This window comes from Arachis duranensis, chromosome 8, assembly GCF_000817695.3.
Source record: "Arachis duranensis cultivar V14167 chromosome 8, aradu.V14167.gnm2.J7QH, whole genome shotgun sequence".
Taxonomy (NCBI): Eukaryota; Viridiplantae; Streptophyta; class Magnoliopsida; order Fabales; family Fabaceae; genus Arachis; species Arachis duranensis.
Window position 1 is genome coordinate 33,871,134 of NC_029779.3, and position 21,310 is coordinate 33,892,443.

The 21,310-nt window shown below is 33.7% G+C and overlaps 2 protein-coding genes across 10 annotated transcripts; one reads left to right on the top strand and one right to left on the bottom strand.

The window, feature by feature from the left end:
• Window positions 1–2,822: 2,822 nt before the first annotated feature.
• On the bottom strand, window positions 2,823–8,159 carry LOC107462445 (plant cysteine oxidase 4). Of its 8 annotated transcripts, none has more exons than XM_016081032.3 (6): window positions 7,872–8,159; window positions 6,934–7,234; window positions 6,048–6,193; window positions 5,619–5,766; window positions 3,268–3,465; window positions 2,823–3,188 (listed from the first exon to the last, which is right to left on the bottom strand). In XM_016081032.3, exons 2-6 carry the CDS (start codon window positions 7,034–7,036, stop codon window positions 3,070–3,072), a joined length of 714 nt encoding a protein of 237 aa, XP_015936518.1. In that variant the 5' UTR covers window positions 7,037–7,234; window positions 7,872–8,159; the 3' UTR covers window positions 2,823–3,069. The 8 variants fall into 8 exon arrangements, with proteins under 8 accessions (XP_015936518.1, XP_015936523.1, XP_015936520.1 ...); XM_016081037.3 differs by having other exon boundaries at window positions 6,934–7,124; window positions 7,872–8,158; XM_016081034.3 differs by having other exon boundaries at window positions 6,934–7,121; window positions 7,959–8,154.
• Window positions 8,160–8,958: 799 nt separating this feature from the next.
• LOC107462446 (uncharacterized) lies at window positions 8,959–14,376 on the top strand. 2 transcript variants are annotated; one of them, XM_016081040.3, is made up of 8 exons: window positions 8,959–9,130; window positions 9,393–9,915; window positions 10,008–10,091; window positions 10,827–10,900; window positions 11,019–11,577; window positions 11,698–11,772; window positions 13,308–13,390; window positions 13,535–14,376. In XM_016081040.3, the coding sequence occupies exons 2-8, from the start codon at window positions 9,393–9,395 to the stop codon at window positions 14,120–14,122; spliced, it is 1,986 nt and encodes a 661-aa protein (XP_015936526.1). In that variant the 5' UTR covers window positions 8,959–9,130; the 3' UTR covers window positions 14,123–14,376. The 2 variants fall into 2 exon arrangements, with proteins under 2 accessions (XP_015936526.1, XP_015936528.1); XM_016081042.3 differs by having other exon boundaries at window positions 10,827–10,858.
• Window positions 14,377–21,310: the final 6,934 nt, after the last annotated feature.

A 21,310-nucleotide genomic window follows, 5' to 3' on the forward strand; every position in this document is an offset into this window, starting at 1 on the left:
AATAATCATATTTTTATATGAGTGTCAAGAATGTCGTTTAGTATATAAATATTCCTTAAACATTATGGAACTAAGGTTCCTTTAATCTTCTCGCATAAACATATCATTACATATATAATATTAATAATCGAGTTACATTGAACGTACTTTAATATATATAATAACAGAAGGGATGCGTGAATTGATTAAATCTTGAATCCCAACAACCATAAGAAATTGACGACCAACCAACAGAATTCAAATTTCTTCAACTTAATAATTAATATACCTTTGGAATTGAGAGCATATGCAAACTAAAAATGTTATTTTTATATTAAAGTTAGTTATTTAAATTAATTATTATGTATTTGTCATTTATATATATATATATTTAATTTATATTAATATATATTTTATTTTAATAGTTACTTTTAGTGATCAATTTTAATGTATACGTAAAATATAGTTGTATTCAAACAATGACGATGCATACTTCAATAAATATCTAAATGCAACCACACTTAATTAATATATGGTCAATTATTCCTCTCCCATTATATCATAATCTGGAGAAAGAGACATAATAAAAAGATGTAACCAATCAAGAAACGAATAAGAAATGGTCAAGTTATGTTATGACTAATCTTTGGAAAATATATGCTTTTCTATTTTTATCCTTAAAGATATAACTATTGATGTATATAGATATACTTCTTTTTATTAATTTAAATTTTTTATTTATGATGATATCTATCTTAAAAATTGATTTTGCTAGAGAATATTTTCTTTTCAATCAACAATTAATGAATGAGTAAAATTTAAGGGGAGAATGAAGATACATAAATGATCTCTAACTATATATATATTCTACATCTAGATCATGTAAATGTAGCTATATATAGTTATATACATAGTATCTAGTTTTGTGCACTGTTTCCGAAGTTCAAGATCAAGTATCCGATTACACGGTCTAAGAATTTTGGCTTATTGTTTCTCATCTCATAGTAATCTGTGATTATATGAGACTTATATAATAAGTATTAATAACAATTATAAATAAAAATAGCATGCATGCAAAGATTCTATTGTAGATGATGGTCCAAGTGCTTTCTCTCTTAGCTCGTGGATGAGTTAGCATATATAATGCCTATCTTTGCGGCGACTCTTATGCCAACACAAATTAGAAATCAAAACCATCACAAATTATTATTATTACAAAATCATATAATCTCACAAATTATATAATGCCATGCTGGATCACATCAAATTGATCACATGCCCATGTTTTGCGGTGCCTTCTAATTTATACTTAATTTGCAACCATTTTTTGGCAATTAGCAAGATTTATATTCTGAAGAAAAAATATATATAGCTGTAGACTTTGTGGTGTTACTGAGATGGATGCTGGCTCTATAATATATGGTCTTGTTCCTATGCTTTAATTTGTTTATTTCAAGTCAGAATCTCAAGAAATTCCTTCTCTATAGAAATGATCAAGTAGGATAAGTTTATTTTATTTTAGTTATGTAAATCAGGGAGCTAGCTAGCCAGGAAGAAACTGAGCATAAACAGACTCCATCTATGATCTACCCTTTTGGACATTTCAAATTAAAAATTATTTTCTTAATTCAGAAATTACCTTAATTGGTCCACGGTGATTCGTCGAAACTCGAAACCTTGTAAACAATCTAGCTTAAATTCAAGGATGTGATTTTTTTAAGAGGAAGTATAGGGAGTCAATGGAATATTTGTATAATATGTACAATAGAGATTTATGGAGTATTAGAGATATAATCATTAGTGTTACCCTTTTTTATCAGCTTAAGTTTTTGGGATGAGTGGTATCATGACATGATATTAGAGCTCTACATCCGAAAGGTCAAAAGTTTAATCCTTGGTGAACTCCAAAATCAGTTTAAGCTTTTGGAATGAATGATTTTATGACATGAGATGTTTATTATCCTAGTACCCGGATGATTATTCTGAATAGTATGGATGATGTTTATTTTTTAACTCAATAGTCAATTGTACAAATATTTCATTACCTCCTTAACATGGCTCTTTTTTTAAAAGTTCAACGGATATTATAAAATAATATATATAATACATCTTTGTTAAGAAATATATTTTTTTAAATCGGTTAATTTTCAAAAGATCAATTCGATTCAATTGATTTAATGGATTTTTTACTAGTTTTTTCTATAGGTTTACTGATAACGGTTTTTTTTATCCCGAATCGAATCGGTCTAATGACGAATTTTTTATTAGTCCGGTCGACTATGCTGATTTGGTCTAGTTTTAAGAATCAAAACTATACTTAAATTTATTTTTGCCTTGAACATAACCTTCACACTTGATATTTTAAATAAACTTTTTTGAGTTATATAATTAAAAAATTGACTAATTAAATTTGACTTTGAAAAGTTTTAAAGAGAGTTATCAATAACTTTGAAAATCGGTCTAATTATGTGTTTGATACTAGTTGACATTTTACTCCTTAAAAGATAAAAGGTTAACTCTTTAGTCTTCGAAAGTCTCTTTGATCTTAATATTTTACGAATTAAAATGCTTCTGAAAAATCACTAGAGAAGAAAATATATGAATTTAAACTTCTGTAAATATGAAGTTGATATACAATATATTTCATATTCAAGTAATAAAGTTTTAAATCAAGAATCCTTTAAAGATTCATTATTTAGTTACTATTTTTATTTTATACAAGAGTTTTTTTTTTTTTTCGGTAAAAAAATTTAATAGGAGCCCACTCACTCATCATATGATTGAGATTCTGTCTCTTTTTTTTTTTTTCCTTTCTCCACTCAAATTCTGAAACTCTTCTAATGGATTAAACTAAGGCCAGGGACTTATGACTTATATATAGAGAAACTGCAACAACAACCATAGTGCATTGTGTTATGTACAAGCCAAAATGCCTAGCTGAAATCGCCCTAGATATAATTATTATATAGCATTGGCTTTTCTGGACACAATCTCCCTTTGTTGTAACTTGTAATCTGTAAACCTAAATAGATAGTAACCCAATTTCTCTCTCTAGTGTTAAAATTACACAAAACATAGAAAGGTATGCCTTTAAGTTCTGATAACCGGACCCTTGTACAGCCCTCGCCGGATAACAAAGTCATCGGGAGGTTCAAATTCTTCCAACCATGTTATGTTGGAAAATGTGACCCCGTTGAACTCAAAGTTGCCTGCAATTGAAACAAAAACATGCGGTTTGCTTAAGAGAAGAGACGGCAACTGGCAAAATTTCGATGTAAATTGGATTACCTGGGAGATCGTTCCTTTCGCGGAAGTAAGAGCAGTGCCTTCCATTGTCTGCAGAGTAAGGCGGAGATAACACGTCGAGGATTGCACATGGAGTTATGGCTCTAAAACAATGTATGTTTCCTCCGTGAGTTGGATAAAGAACCGTTGTTGGAGTTGGTGCCATCATCTCCGTATCTTTTACAAGTTTTGCGGGTCTAGCTGTCAATAACAAATTTGTTGGACCCCATAAACCAAACTGATTAATCTCCTCCATTCTTAAACAAAATGAAATAAAAAAATACAAGAAGATTTTACTAAGATGAAAGAAATGCTAGTACAAGGTGAGGGAGGACAAGACATTCTCGTCCGAGAAACAAGAACACACAACAACAAAACTTTATCCCACTACAGTATGCACGGGTTAAACCACAGATATAGTATGCACAGTTAAAAACAGTAGCGAATATAGTATGCACTACTAACAAACACAAGAAATTTGAGGAACAGTTAAACCACAAAGAAATTGGGAGAAATAGAAGTGACCTATTAAAATATGGAAGCTGAAAAAGCTTAGAACGCACAAAGAAGATGACTTGGATCAAACCAGAAAGGGAGAAGAAGAAAGAAGGTATCAGGAGAACCTATGACTGAAAGAAGATATCAGAGAAACCCACAAGTGAAAGAAGGTATAAGGGGAACCCATGAGTGAAGGAAAGAAGGAAAAGTTCTTGAGTGTGGTACAGCAATAATGGAAGATTTAAGAGAGGAAAAGAGAGAAAAAGGGATCCGATAGTTAAAAGAGATGAGAAAGAGAAGAACTGAAAAGAGAAAGAGGTGAAAATAGTAACGATGATAGAGACCCAAATGAAAATCGTCAACTTTAACATCAAATCCCAATTTTTATTTATATTTTATTTTATTTTGTTTTAGTTAAATCTGAGTAAATATTAAAATAAAAATTACTAGAAAGATTATGGTAGTTACAAAATTACCAAAAAAAAAAGGAAAGGAATGAAGTTTAAATTGGTACAAATTTTTTCATGTCAATTAAGTCTAATTGGTTTATAATTTTTTTTTGTAATCATAGTATTTGTCTCATACTAATGGAAAGAAAGAACGGAGAGTGGATGTTTTGCTGCAAGTTAAATATTGAAGAATAAATATGTGACGCACTCAAGAAATTTTATATTAAACTAGGTGTTGTGTTGGTTATGGGTGAGTCTGTGGAAACAAAAGATTTCTGTGAGAGAATTTTACCCAATGAACATTATCTTCCAAAATCAGAACTCTAATCCTAAATAAGATTTTAATTTAAGCAAAACAACTGTGTACTGTCCCTTGAGAGAGATAAATTACAAAGGTTGATTCATATTAAGTTGGTATATTTTTATTCTGATGGGCATGATGATGATTCACATGAAAATCCAAGCATTTCCATCCCTTTTAAAGTGATAAGTGCAGAACTTCATATACCTCTTACTCCAGTGGTTTATACAAATATTAGAAGAAAATAACATACATAATTGAGACAGTATTTCTTTGAATTGACAAAGCTTTAGAAAAAGGAAAAACCATTCCCAAGAAATGCAAATACAACTTTAGGCTATTTTAGTAGTTAAAGTTTAAAGTTGAAGATATTATAAACTTAGTCCATTACTTGGCATGCTAACAACAAATTATCTCTATCACAGTATCACAGTCACAAGTTTAGTTTCGTATCTCCTAAGCAGAAAAGGATTAATGTTGTTGTTGTGCTACCCAACCACAAATTAAGGAAACAATCACAGGAGTGAGTTTTTCTAGTTCAGAAATCTGATATCTGATAAGAATTTAAAAAGCTAGATTCAAGTCAAGGCAAGTTGCAGCTAAACTGACAAGAACAAAGGAATTCTAGGGTAAATTCTAAGGCAATTAAATTAATAGTTAGAACATATATTATTGGATGTGACAAAGCATATTGATATTACTAAGCCTATAAATTCGCAGGACAACCCCTATTGCAAATATCTAGTAGCTCAAGCCAATGAACCAGTGTTTATACCAAAAAGGAACAGCAAGATTCATACGAGTGATCATAACACTATATGCCAGTTTACAGTTCCTAGACAATTATATATTGCTGTGCATGATTTTAATATTTTTCACTAATAAGTGAGACCTCGGACTATTTTGCACAAAGTTTCTGTGTTTTCCTAGTAATTGGCAGCCACGAACAATATTGAGGAATGATAACATATTTTCATCTTGTCTTACCTCAATAACAAGTGTTGTGTAGTCACCACATTCAACACTTGACACTTTTTTTTCAAGGTATGGCCAACTAAAAATTGGATGAGTTAACATGAAAGCAGGGATAACCATAGAGAACAAACCTTCAGCTGGATCATTTGGGGTAGAGGGATCGATCCAGTCATACGATTTAACATGCATTGATCCATATAAGAGTTTGCTGAACACTGTCATTCCGGGATGATTATGCAGAGGAATAACAGATGAAGGGGGCATGCAGAAAATTCCTATCTACAAGGGATAAAATTATTGATCAAACTTCGTGTAGTTATATTATAAGGAAAAGTCTAGGGGGCCAGCAGAGTTGTTAAAATCTGGCTAGCACTTAGCGAGCAAAACAAAAATGAGTGATTATCCACCATTAGATGAAATCTCACACCATTAAATACACTATTGATGGCTAATTGATAGTTACAACTCATAAAATCTGCTGGCCCCCTAGCACTCCTCATATTATAAAATTGCTGATAATGACATAAAGTTGATGTGGAGCTATGGGACTTAATACTTACAGAGAAGCTGTTGGACTCATGTAAATGCAAGTATTTGATTGGAGGCAATGGTTGAATGCCCCCATTACGCTCAAGCATTGCTCCAGACCAGTTCCTAACCGCTTGTGCCTCCTGTTCAAGACCAACATCTGATGGCTTGATTTTTTCTGAAACGTTTTGTTAAAAGGCACTAAGAAAATGTCAGTTGGAAAGGAAAAATATTATGTGGTAAGATAAAGATAATCTAACATAAATCATATGATACCATAAGTTGCATGGTTTAAGAACTTGGACCTATATTCCAAAGTGATGAGGAGCTTGAAGGAAATGAAAACGTATGATGCAAACTTAGGATGTAACCAGCTGACTAATTTCAAACTCACTCCAAATTTCAACCTTTTTTATGCTAAAGTACAAATTGTCCAGTAAATTAATTCAAGAATGACAAATGGAAATGAAGTTTACAAAAATAGCTTCACTACAAACTTATATTTATTTCCATCTTAACTTTCTTAAATTTAAACAGAAAATCGGGATCCTTCTTTCACACCAGAAAAGAAGACTAGATCATCCAAAGTTTCAAGGGAGACTCATATTCAACTCTCAAGTAGAAAATTTTGACAAACTGTCTTTACTAGCCCTAAAAATTTAACTGAGAACAATGAATTATATTAGACTTAACTCATATCCTAATTATTCATCAATATGTATCACAACTCATCACGCGTATTTCACATTTTCACAAGTTTTTCACAACTCACAAGTGATGTTAACTCATTGAATTCATTGTGAATATGATTATATGCAATTTATTTGCATGAACAACAAAATAAACTGTCCTAAAAAAGATCAGAAACTAAATTACAGAGAAGAAAATAATAAGAAAAAAAGGGAAAGGGCAATATACCTAACTTCTCACGAACTTTTTCAATAGCTTCATCAGACACAGGTCCATCAGATGAAAGGGATGTATTGCATAACCTATAAAGTCTCTGAACATAATACGGCATGTTGTCGAGGTGTGATCAACTTATCTACTCAGAACAAAGCTCCGAAAGCAGCAAGCCGACAACACCTCCTGAGCAGCTTATCAATCTACTGGGTATACAATTGGATAATAACTGTAATTTAGTTTCAGAATCAAAACCAACAGGTTATGAATCTGAATATCTGTGGATGTTCCTTCACAGCTAATCTAATTTATGGGCCTATTGGACAAGACAAGAACGGTAGCACAGCCAAAAATATATGAGTCATACTCCAGAGTTCAGACATATTCATCATAACAAATCTAACAACAAATCACTAAACAATGAATGATATACAGAGAGTTATATAAATATGCAGACATTTGGGGAAACCACTATCTATTCCAGTACTCAAGATTTAATACCATTTTGTCTATAGTATCTCCAAATATGCTATATATAAGGGAAATGTTTGGTAACCAAAAAGAATTAACCAAAATAAACCAGAACTTACCTTAATTATCATTCATTAACAACAATTAATGAATGTTTAATGAATGCTAAATAAGATAACTTGTGGCGTTTTTTTTCTCTCCCTAGCATTATATACAAATAGCCCCAGAAGCTATACACAAATATAAAATCCAAATCCCTTCACTGCAAGTTATATTTAATGAACAAAAGAACACTCCTTCCCATTTTTTCTTTTTAAAATTTTCTTTCTTAATTCAGAAAGAGTAATGAATATAGTATACACTGTTAAAAAACACGGAAAAATTTGAGGAACAGTTAAAACCACAGAGAAATTGGGAGAAACAACCGTGACCCATTAAAATATAGAAGCTGAAAAAGGATGGAAACACATGAAGAAGATTACTTGTTCAGAACCACAAATGAGGCATGAGATTCCAGTTGAAAAAATATTAGCGGTGTAGAGAGAGGGAGAAGAAGAAGAAGGGGGCACCTGGGAAACCCATAAGGGAAGGAAAGAAGGGAAGTTGTCGAGAGTGTGATATAGCAATGATGGAAGAAGATTTGAGCAGGTTGGAGTAAAAGAGGAAAAGAGAGAGAAAGGGATCGATAGTTATAAGAGAAGAGGAAGAACAAAGAAGAGAAAGAGAGGCGAAAATAGGATCAATGATAGTGACCCAAATGAAGATCTTCAACTTCAACACCACCACATCCCAATTTTTATTTATATTTGATTTTATTTATTTATATTAAATCTGAATAAATATTAAAATAAAAAAATTTCTAGAAAGATTACGGATTCCAGGTTCAAATTGGTGCAAATTGTTTCCATGTCAATTAAGCCAAATTGGTGTTTAATTTTGTTTTTGTAACCATAGTATTTGTCTCATGCTAGTGCTAATGCAACAAGACAATATTATTTATGAGGAAATTAGTTATCAACATTAAAATTATTACGTCACAAGTTAGAAAAAAATGATACCAGGATTAATAATCGAAATGGAAAATTTGCTTATTTGAAATATGTTAATCACCCACTATGTTAAAAATTAGTTAGTTTAACAAATCAATGAAGAATTGCACTTTTGTTAGTACAATCTAAATATTTATGAGTTTTAAAATAAGGTTTTTTCCAATTTTAACACTTCACTATTTTTTTCCTAATCTATTTATAGAAATATTAAATTCTTCTTCAATACAAATAATTTTTCAATATTTTTGTGTGCGTTAATTTAATATTTATTTTTGTTTAACATTTCTATTAATTATGAACATTAATTTTTTTTCCTTTGGTAAAATTACTTCGCTTTTTTTATTACAACTTCAAGGATCAAAGCGTTGCTTAGAAATTAGAATTGATTCAATCAGTAATGAACTAAATCTTCTTTATTTGTTTATTTTTTTTTAGTTTTTAGTTTTTACTGTGTAAAAAAAAATTAAAGTCCACTATTTTATTTTCTTTTAGTTTTATTCATTTGATTGCCTCCTCCGATTCCAAATCATTCTGCATTCTCATTCTAAAAAGTTCAAATAGTTGACTAAACTTTACCAAGTCAATTCCTCGTCTTTCCCACTCTTCCAAACACGCCCTTAACACACTCAAGAAAAGAGTGAATGCAACACCGTCCTCGCCCATGATCAAATTGCTCAATACCGTCCTTTGAGGTTTCCAATTTCCATCCTAATCTATTGCATTTTTTTATTATGAAATTTAGTTATGATCATAAATGTTTCATATGGTACTATGATGTAATACACATGATTCTGAGGTAAGTTATGTAAGTGGCTACGCAACTTGATTCATTGTACCTTCACATGTTTTTAGTCAAAAAAGTTATTCTAGGAAAAAGTATCACTGATTTTTTTATCTGGCCAATCAAAATTGGGTGTTTACAGTTCATGATCAGTGGTTAGTGTTGACTTGCAGATGGCAAGTCTTCTTTCTTGTTCATCTCTTCCTTCTCCACGGCAGGGCTTCACTAAGCTGAATGTGAATGGTTGGCTATCTGACACTGATCACAGAGCTGGGTTTGGTTGTCATCTTACAGATGATTGTGGCGGTTGGTTGGTTGGAATTTCTGGTTTTTTGGGGAACACTTCAATTCTATATGCTGAGTTGTTTGCTGTCGAAAGAGGCCTCCTTCTCGCCTGGGATTGGGGGATCCGTAAGCTTCTTTGTCATTCGGATTCTTTAATGGCTGTGACTTTGGTGTCCGATCATCTTGACTATCACCATCAATATGCTGGATTGATGGCTGATATCCAAAATTTGTTAGGCCGAGATTGGGAGGTGCAACTTCAGCACACTCTAAGAGGAATGAACTCTTGTGCTGATTTGTTGGCCAAGAAAGGGGCTAGGGATGACGATGCACTCAAGGTCTGGCTTCTACCTCCACTACCAATGAAGTGCTTGATGATAAATGATTCCATGGATGTTCCTTGTGATTATGGTTGAGTTCTGAGCATTTTTTACGTTTTTAGATTATTTATTAAAAGTACTTTGCTGGTCTGAGAGTGATAAATTTTAAATTGTTGTGTACAGATTATACAGGGACAAATAATGCTGTTTCTAGTAGCACTTCATCAAGCACCGAGCCTCTCGATGAAGATACAAAGAACCTAGATTGTGAGTTTGCAGTTTCATACCAGACTAATTTTGTGGTTTCCTGCTGTGGAATTTTTGCATGGAGTTTTGATTGAGTTTGGAGATTCTAAATATGCTAGCATTGATGGGATCATGTTTCCACTGTTTCTCTGGATAGTTGAATTTTAAGTTGAACACAGTTGCAATTAAAGATATGCTTTGTTACTATAGCTTTAAATTTACTTACCATGGCAGAGTTCTAACTGTTGGAAATTAGGAATATCATAAAATGTGTCTTAAAATTGTTTTATTGCTTTTACATAATTACTTGGAAAAGTCATATTTCTGTATTTGCTCAAGTTTGACATAGATTTAAGTATTTAACACACACACACACACACACACACACATATATATATATATATGTTAAATACTTAAATCTAAGTACAATGCTTAAAACTGAGGTCATGATGATAGATCTTTAACTTGTTAGGTCTTCCTACAAATTGATATCATCTTGCCACTGCAACTATAAATTTGATAGTCTACAACTCAAGGCTTTTACTTCTGCTCAGTTAAAGTGTTGCAAGACTCATGTAGTAGTATATTCTTAAAGATTAATGTGTTATGGAACCACGGCTGTGTAGTCTCAGTTTAAAGTTTCTTACACCAAAATAAATTGCTTGCTTTGTTTTCCCTGTTTTTAGTCTTTTGATCATTCGCATCTCTTCCAAGCAAGTATTGCTCATGAATGTGATGATGAAGTTTTGTGTGTAGATGACAGTGATGCCAAGAATTCTAAAATGCAGGTAAGGATAGAGGAAGAACTCACTCAAGCTCTGACTTCTCGAGTATTGCTTCTCCACTCTCTCTGTCAACCAAACTCACCTCGTACATTTATTTATTTTTCCAAAAGTGCATGTATGGTTCATTTTTCATGTTTTACCATTATTGATGACAAATGTGCAGATGGCAAGTATTCATTTGGGTTCATCATCGCCTTCTCGGCATGAGCCAGGTACTGTTAATTGGGAGTTTACACCAGAGGGGTTCACAAAGCTGAATGTGGAAGGTAGCTTATGTGAAAGTCATGACCGGGCGGGCTTTGGCTGTCTGCTTAAGGATGATTGTGGTGCTTGGATTGTGGGTATTTCTGGTTTTCTTGGGAATGTTTCCATTCTATATGCTGAGTTGATTGCTTTGAAAAGGGGCCTCATTCTAGCTTGGGATTGGGGCATCCGTATGCTTCTTTGTCATTCGGATTCTTTAATGGTGGTGTCTTTGGTATCTGGTGATCTTGACTATCATCATGAATATGCTGGATTGGTGGCTGATATCCAAAATCTACTTGAGCGAGATTGGGAGGTGCATGTTGAGCGCACACCTAGTAAAGGGGTATCTTCTGCTGATTGGTTAGCTAAGCAAGGGGCTAACGATGTTGATGCTCTAAAGATATGGCTTTTACCTCCACTACCAATGAACTTCTCTCTGATGGGCGAAGATTCCATGGATGTTCCTTGTGTTTATGGTAGAGTTATAATTTTTCCTCACATTTTTAGCTTGAACTTATTTATTTATTTGTTATTTATTTTTCTTTTAATATTAGCTGGTCTGAGGGTGATTATTATTATCAAATTGTTGTATGCAGATTTTACTGGGAAATATGAAGCTGGCACTTCATTGATCATCAGTTCGACCGATGAAGATACAGAGAATCCAGATTGTGAGTCTGCACATTCATACTGGTCTATTTCATGGTTTGATTTTTTTCTACAGTTGAAACAACCTTGTTGCAGCACCTGTTGTTGATGATCATGTTTCTGCTGTTTCTGCAGTTAAATAGCTCTATTTTAAGTTTGAAGAATGTGGCATGTTTTTTGTAAATAAATATAGAAAAAGAAAGAGTAGAAGAATGTGGGATGAAAATGGAGTTTCTGCATTATACCATCAAACAACTCGTATATTTACTTGCCACAGCAGAGTTCTAACGGCTTTTTTATTCAAATAAATATATAAAAATGATTATTTCCCTAAATACTCAAAGAAAAATGGTCACCGAAATGCGTACAATATTATTATTAGTATTATTCACCACTGTCCATTTCGTGTGCGCCGGGTGAGAAATGGCTAACGGCTCCATTTCGCATGCGCTCCCATGCGTCAGATTGTCAGCTGTCCATTACCCATTTCGCGGCGCCATGGGAGAATTGGTATGCATTTCCGTTTCGCAGGTGCCAATAGTGAAATGTGCGCATTTTGGTGACTATTTTTCTTTATGCGTATTCAGGGAAATAATCATTTTTATATATTTATTTGTATAAAAAAAGTCGAGGTCTAACTGTCAAGGTTTTGGAGTATTATAAAAGTGTGTGCAATGACATGTTTAATTCATGTAGCTGACCCACCTAGTGGGATATAGTTTTGTTGTTTTAGATCTGTCTGTTACATAACTAAAGTTGGAACTAATATCTCTATATTAGCTCATGTATGGGTTTAACTTGTGCAATTTAGTTTTCTTTGTTTGATTTGGTCTCTCAAAACAGTTAGGTAGTGTTTGTTTCATGGTCAGAGACTAAAACTAAAATTTTAGTTCCGGGACACAAAATTTCAGCCCTTTTAGTACCTCCAAAAAGTGGGAATAGAGGACTAAAATTTCTGTGACGGGAGACTGAAACTTTAACATTTCTTTTCAAAAATATTCTTATTTAACTTTTTAAATTCCAAATCTATCCTTCAATCTTCATATTTATCTTAAACCAAACATGATATTTAGACATAACTCAGTTTAGTATATTTTACACCAAACACAATTAAAAATCTTAATTTAGTATTTGTCTCTCAGTCTCAGTCTCCCTTCCAAAAGCAACCGTATAGAAGCTTATGCTAGTTTTTCTCCCAACCAAAATGACATGTAAATTTAAGTGAACTTAGTTTAATTCAGCATATTCCTATAATTGGTCGAATTGGTGATCAATCAATATAACAGTAGTTTTTGTCATTTTTTGTTGTCTACTTCTGTTGCGGTGATCATCCTTTCGTAATTTGATAAGAGTTTTCAGTCATTTTTTTTGGGGAACATAGAAACAGCAAAATAGCTTCTGCCTAAGGAAAGGATTCCTTGCAGCATTAACCATGTCGTTATATATTCTTGAAGGAGTTATGGCCAGCCATATAAATTGCACTGCTGTCTAATCTCAGTTTAAGTTTCTTACACTAAAATATTAAGTGCTTGGTGCATTCCCTTTGTTTTATGCCTAGATGATCTTGAACTGATTGAAGCCAAGAATGCTATAATGCAAGCAAGGATGGAGGAGGAACTCATTCAGGCTCAGCTTGCTCAAGTATTGCATTCTACTCTCTCTTTTTTTGCCTGCCACATTTAGTTACACTCTTCATTCTTCACCAAAGAAATTCCCATTTTGTTTTTGCACGCACATGCACACGCACCTCTTATGATCGGTGTTCATATTTTGCCATCTCCTCAGGATGAACCAAGGATAGTCTGTTGGGTGTGTCCGCCACAGGGGTTCGCAAAGCTGAACGTGGATGGTAGCTTTTATGAAAAACAGCAAAAGGCAGGCTTTGGCTGTTTGCTGAGGGATGATTGTGGTACTTGGGTGGTTGGCATCTCCGGCTTCCTTGAAAACAGTTCCACTCTGCATGCCGAGTTGGCTGCTGTCGAAAGAGGCCTCCTTCTAGCCTGGGATTGGGGCATCCGAAAGCTTATATGTCATTCAGACTCTATGACCGTTGTGAGCTTGGTCTCGAATGGCGGCAACCATGATCGCCATCAATTTGCTGGATTGTTGGCTAATATCCAAGAACTGTTGCAGCGAGACTGGCAGGTTCAGGTTGAGCATACTTTGAGAGAAGGGAACTCTTGTGCTGATTGGTTAGCGAAGGACGGGGCTAAAGACGATGTTGTGCTCAAGGTCTGGCTGCTAGCTCCACCGTCAATGGGTGACTTACTGATGGATGATTTCATGGGAGTCCCCTCTCTTAGACCTTCAAACCAGAAGACAGTTAGCAAGTTGGAGAGAGCCGTTCGCGCCAGATTGCGCGGCAAGAGATGAATTATACATATCACTATCACATGGTTGATTGTTCTACAAGTAAATTGTAAATGATATGTTATATCACTATCACATGGTTGATGGTTCCACAAGTAAATTGTAAATTGTATGTAAATATGTAAATTACCTTCCATATTTTCACAGTTGGGAGTGTTTGCATCCTGGGTATGCTGTGTGTCTGTGCATGCCTCGGTAACTTGGAAAAGGGGTTTTCCCCCTTTTATTCTTTAAAATAAAAGTTGTTTATTGGGAGATTCTATGGTGCTTACCAAGAAAATCAACATAACATGCTGTCCTTGTGTGTTAATTGTTGATTGGAGGCTATTTCTTTTAAATGAAAAAGGAAAAGAAGGATTAAATTAAAGTAAATAAAAATTTTATTATAATAGTTTATTATAATAATAATAATATTTTTTATTATAAAATTGTTAAAACATAAACTTAGATGAGTTATGTAAATCGATTTTATTTTTTAAAATAATCTAAAATAAATTATAAATACTGTCTTTTTAGTTATCCAATAGTCTATCATGAAAATTAAATAGATATATAAATATTTCATTACACTTTAAATAAAATTGACTAAAAAAAATTTAATATGTATCTCGTTTACATCCTAAGTACGACAAAAAAAATAAATGGCTCTACGAGGAATTAATATTTGGCTCTAAACTATTGATCTTGTATAATTTTTTTAGCGTTGTTATTTGTACAAATGTAATATGAGTCATCGTTTTATTTTTTTACCATTAAAAATAATTGAACTTAAATAATTTGATTAATTATTATAAATTTTAATATAAAAGATTTTAGCATTGATATTTTAATTCATAAAATATATAAATTAATTTTATATTCATTAAAATTAAATTTGATAAAATTATTGAAATGATTTAATAAACAATTTTATTAAATAGTTTTTAATTTTACTAAATTAACATAATTTTAATAAATAATAATTTATTTCTTTTTTATTCACGATGGTGCTAGGATGCAGCAATTAATAATTTATTCCTTTTTATTTATGATGGTGCTTTTGGATGCAGCAATCTTAACCTCACTGAAATTCTTGTCGTGACATTTAATTTAATTTTTTTTAGGATGTAAATGAGATACGTATTAAATTTTTTTTAGTCAATTTTATTTAAAATGTAAATGAGATATTTAAATATCTATTTAATTTTTATAATAGACTATTGGATAACTAAAAAGACAGTATTTATAGTTTATTTTGAATTATCTTAAAAAGTAAAATTGATTTACATAACTTATTTATTATTGTAATAAACTATTATAATATTTTTATGTAATTAAATCCGTATTTTTGGATAAATATTTTTAGTTTGCACGTATAAAACTATTTACATTAATAGTGTATTAAAATTAAATTCTATTTTTATAGGATGATTTTTATGGAAATTTTGTTTGTGTTATTCCCAAATACGGAGATGAGAGGTGTTGAGCCGGAGAATGGTGGAGTCCACTTTCACATAGATGTCGCATTGGATGATTTTGAATTTTTTTTAATGTGAAATGGTATTTAGCTGTAAGCGAAATTTTTTTTTAATTTTAAAATCGCATTTTGTACTTGGGACAGTAATTTATATTATTTCGAATAAAATTTTACGGTTTTGTAGTGATAATCAGTTAAAAAATTATTATTTTTTATATAAAGAAGTTAATTGTACAAAATGAACATACTCTTATTTCATTTTTTTTAATTTTTTTAATATTTTTAATACTTTTTTAATATATTATAATTTTATACTAGTATTATGTATGATTAATTTTTTATTTAATTTATTTTATTTAATGTGATCAATAATTTATATTATAAAAAATAACACCTTAAAGCATGAATGAGGGAAGATTGGGCTGCAAGATATGCTAAAAGATTTAATCAATTCATTAAGGAATGACCTCTTCTACATGATTTCAGTGAAGTGTTCAAGTCAAGGATTTAGGCGATCAAAGAAAAGAAGACTTGATAGAAAAGCTTTCTCCACAGCAAAGGCATCCATCCAATATAGATAAAATTGTCCAATGCTAAAATTAAAATAACACAAAAAATAAAAAGACAGTAAATAAATTGATCCTAATTTTTTTATTACTCTTTTTTAATTGAATTTAGTCCTTTTAATAGAATTAATAATTTATATTATAAAAAAATAATAATAGTAAATAAAATACATATTAATTCAAAAACACATAATAAAAATTATACAAATTCAAACAAAAATAACAAAAAAATTCATAAATAATTTAAAAATATTATATAAACAATAAATACTAAAAATTTCTTCAAAAAATTTAACAATATGCACCAGAAAATATTAAAAAATTCTAAAAATAAAAAATTAGTAAAAAAGACTTTTAATGTACCTCTTAGATTACTATATCAGCGAGCAATTTGGATAGAACATTTTCTTAAAAATTTATTTAAGAGTTTTACATCACCGAAAAAGCCATTCAAAACCATTTTTACATGTTCGTTCATTCAGCTAGACATCACTACAAAACAATATGAAAAACAATTTGTGAAAAATACTATGTTTTACACTTTTCACAAACTTTTTACATTTTTACGAGTAATATATTTTTTTTTTGTAAAATTAACAATTTTAAAGTGGATTTTTTCATATTTTGAAAGAAAAAATGATGGTGTTCATACCTTAATCCAAAATATAAAGCGAAACCCATTAAGTGTAAAGGCCCACAAAGGGCCTCCTCTTACCTGACGTCGGACACAACAAAAAGGTCCAGTTTCACTTATCCAAATAAGTACTTTTACAAATCTTTCCTACTATCTCTATCTCTCTTAAAAGATAGATTCTAACAAACTCTCAAAATAAAGGGAACGATTTTCCACTAACAAAGGTATAACTACTCCAAAAGGTGGTTATTGACTCTACTATAAATATACTGACACCCCTCAGGTATATTCACATTCTAATCTACTAAAAACTTGCTCAAAGTCCTTGCTAACTTAAGTATCGGAGTCTCTTGCAGGTACCACCCCCACCTCCTCACAAGGAATTCAGACTGCAACACTTCGGCATACAGAACAAGTTGGACGTTGTCCCATAATGAGTATGGACCTCACGTTCGGACCCAAATTTCTGTTTTAGGTAACCCTCGGAACATTGGCGCCGTTGCCGGAGTACTGGAGCTCAACCCTTAATAATGGTAGACAATCAGTATGAAGACGGTCACACGGCGTCTGAGTCAGAACCAGAGCCCCACCATGATGACCACACACTTGCACTACCTCCACCACGAGAGAGAACGCATGCCCCTCACGGAGAAGGAACATCGGGAAGATGAAGAACCTCCCCACCAATGGAGATACTAAGATTAGTACACGGCTACGGCGGACGACTAGAGCTACTCGAATTGGAAGCTGAACGACAACGAGAAGCAGAACAGGAGTTGCGAAGGAAGGTACGACGATGAAAAGAACTAGAAAAAAAGCTCTTAAAGTTGGAAGCTGATCTCAGAAGGTGAAACAATCAAACAGATTAGGAAGAAAGTCCTCTGGGAGGTGAAGACCCGTTTGTTGAAGAGATCATACGAGCCAGAGTTCTCAGAAATTTCAAACCCCCGACATGGATCTCTATGATGGAACGACCGACCCAAAACACCATCTTAGCAACTTCAAAAGTCGGATGTACCTGGCCGACGCCTCTGATGCTACTCGTTGCAAAGCCTTCCTGACTACTCTGACCAAAGTCGCGATGAAGTGGTTTGATAACTTAACTCCCAAGTTGGTAACTTGTTTTGATGACCTAGCAAGAAAATTTCTTACTAGATTCTCAATTCAGAAGAATAAGGTGAAACATGGCCCAAGCTTGCTAGGAGTCAAACAAGAAATCGGTGAGACACTCTGAGATTACATGGAAAGGTTCAACAAAGTATGTTTGAAAATACAAAATTTACCTACAGAAGCAGTGATAATGGGATTAGTTAATGGCCTTAAAGAAGGATTGTTCTCTCAATCCATATCCAAGTGACACCCGGCTTCTTTGTACGAAATACAAGAACGGGCAGAGAAATACATCAACATGGAGGAGAATCCACGACCAAAAGATTCTCTCGAGAGAGTCGGCCTGCCTTATCCACCTCGGAAAAAAAGAGAAAGAAGCCAAGAAAAAAGAGGAGTACAATCCAGAAAAACCTCTAAGGTATCATAACTATACCTCACTTCGAGTCTCTCTTGTAGATATTCACAAGGAGATATGCTACATCGAGAAGCTTCCACCTTCTCACCCAATCAAACACAAAAGGGCAGGAAGTCGGATAGAGTACTGCGAGTATTTAAAGAATGTCATTGAAAAGTTGGCCAAAAAAAGTCGACTAGACAAGTACTTGGCGGAAAGATTGGATGATCAAAGAAAAAGAAAAAGAACAAGAGATGAAGAATGAGGATGGCAAGAACGTCCACTGCAAACTCCTCAACGATACGTACACATGATTAATGGGGGATTTGTGGGAGGAAGAATCTCGAAATCATCACGAAAAAGGATCTCAAAAAGGTATACCAACTCGGGGAAGGTAACAACACTCCCAACTTGCCAACCATCTCGTTCACTAAAGAAGATGCTCAAGGTATAATGCCTGGCTATGACGATCCAGTGGTAATAACAATGATCCTCGTTGATGCAAACATCCATAGAATCTTAGTGGATCAAGGCAGCTCGACAGATATATTATTTAAACCCGCCTTGATAAACTTGGGCTGGAAGAGAAGGATCTAAAGGTGTACTCAGATAACATCTTCGGGCTGGGGGACACACTGATCCGAGCCCTCGTGTTTATTTCTCTATACACAACTTTTGGAAAGGGCACTAAGTCAAGAACGTTAAGCGTCGACTATATCGTGATCGACGTCGTGTCAGCATATAATGCCCTGATAGGACGAACTACTCTAAACCGACTTGCAACAGTTGTCTTTACACCTCATTTGTGTATGAAGTTTTCCACTACAGAAGGAATTGCCACCATAAAGAGAGATCAAAAGTTAGCACGAAAGTGTTACAATTAAAGCCTTAACCTAACAGGCAGCTCAGGTGAAAAAGAGGTCAACTCCATCGAGCTCGGTGGTATTTGAACTCAGGAAGAGCTACGACCTCAACCTGGAGGAAAGGTAGAAGAAGTGCAAATTGGAGATCACCTAAAAAGACAACGAATATAGGGGCAAACCTAGGAGAAAGTCTGAAAGCACAACTAGTTGATCTACTACAAAGAAATTCTGACCTCTTTGTCTGGAAAGCATCTGACATGCCAGGTATAGATCCCGACTTGATGCCTCATAAGCTTGCCGTTTACCCGGGTTCCAGACTCGTTCAGCAAAAGCATCGGAAACTTGAGCCCGAAAGGACTCAAGTTGTGGAAGAACAGGTGCAAGCATTATTGGAAGCCAGTTCATAAGAGAGGTAAAATACCCAATATGGCTGGCCAACGTGGTCCTTGTGAAAATGAAGGATGTGCGTAGACTACACAGACCTCAACAAAGCTTGTCCCAAGGATTCCAAGCTTTGGTAGACTCGGCTTCAGGTTATCGGTACTTGTCCTTTATGGACACATACTCTGGATATAACCAAATCCTGATGTATAAACCAGACCAAGAGAATACCTCTTTTATAACTCCTAAGGCTAACTATTGTTACGTAGTAATGCCTTTTGGATTAAAGAATGCCAGAGTCACATACCAATGAGTAATGAACAAAGTATTTTCCCCTCCTTTAGGAAAACTCATGGAAGTATATATGGACGACATGCTCGTAAAAACCAAGGTCGACTCATCACTCTTGTCCGACCTCTCCGAGGTATTTTTCACTATAAGAAAGCATGAGATGAGACAAAACCTCTCCAAATGCACCTTTGCAGTGGAGGAGGGAAAGTTCTTAGGCTTCATGCTAACTTAAAGAGGCATAGAGACAAACCCGGATAAGTGTAGAGCCATACTAGACATAAAGAGCCCTACCTATCTCAAAGAATTTTAACAATTAAACGAATGGTTGGCAGCACTATCCAGATTCTTATCAGGATCAGCATTGAAATCCCTACCTTTATACTCGATCCTCAGAAAGGGAAAGTAATTTGAGTGGATCCCGAAATGTAAACAAATTTTTCAAGACTTCAAAGCATTTTTGGGCCAACTACCCATACTCGCCCGACCTACTATGGGAGAAGAGCTCCTCCTCTACTTAGCAGTGGCAAGCCAAGCTATAGCCTCAGCCTTGGTCCGAGAAGATGAGAACGGATAGCAACCTATCTACTTTGTCAGTAAAGCTTTACAAGGAGTAGAGTTAAACTATCAAAAAAATAGAAAAGCTCGCATATGCTCTTATTCTCACCTCTCGAAAGCTCTTATCTTATTTCCAGGCTCACACGATAAAGGTACGTACTAATCAATGAATGAAGCACATTCTACAAAAAATTGACCTAGTAGGAAGGATGCTGCAGTGGGCTGTAAAGCTGTCTGAGTTTGATTTGAAATATGAAGCTCAGACAGCAATCAAGTCCCAGTACGACTTTATAGCCGAATACACTGAAAGTCAGAAAAGTCTGACAACTTGGAGTTTATACGTAGATGGGTCATTCAATAAAGCTGACAGTGGAGCAGGTGTAATCTTGGAAATTGAGTAAAGAACTCGAATATAACTCTAGTTATGGTTCGAGTTTCCTACTTCTAATAACCAAGCAGAGTATGAAGTCTTGCTTGTTGGCTAAAGAAGTGGGGGCACAAAAGTTGATAGTGTTTAATGACTCTCAAGTGGTAACTTCACAAGTTAATGACACTTATTGGTGCGGTATTTTATAACCCACAAACTAACTGGCAAATGCACCGGGTCGTACCAATTAATACCTTACGTGAGTAAGGGTCGATCCCATGAGGATTGATGGATCAAGCAACAATGATTGATTGATTGGCTTAGTTAGGCAAGCAAAAAATAGTGTTTGGATGTTCAAAAAGCATTAAACAGCAACTCAGAATATCAAAAGAATAGACAAATAATTAAGTTGGGAATAAATTATGGAGAAACAGTTAAGTCTTCAGAGTTATCTATTTTTTGAATTGATTTTTCTTACTAACTATTTTAATCATGCAATAGATTTAATTCATGGCAAACTATATGTGACTAAACCTTCCTAGTCTCCTCTAAAATTCATTAACTGCCAATTCCT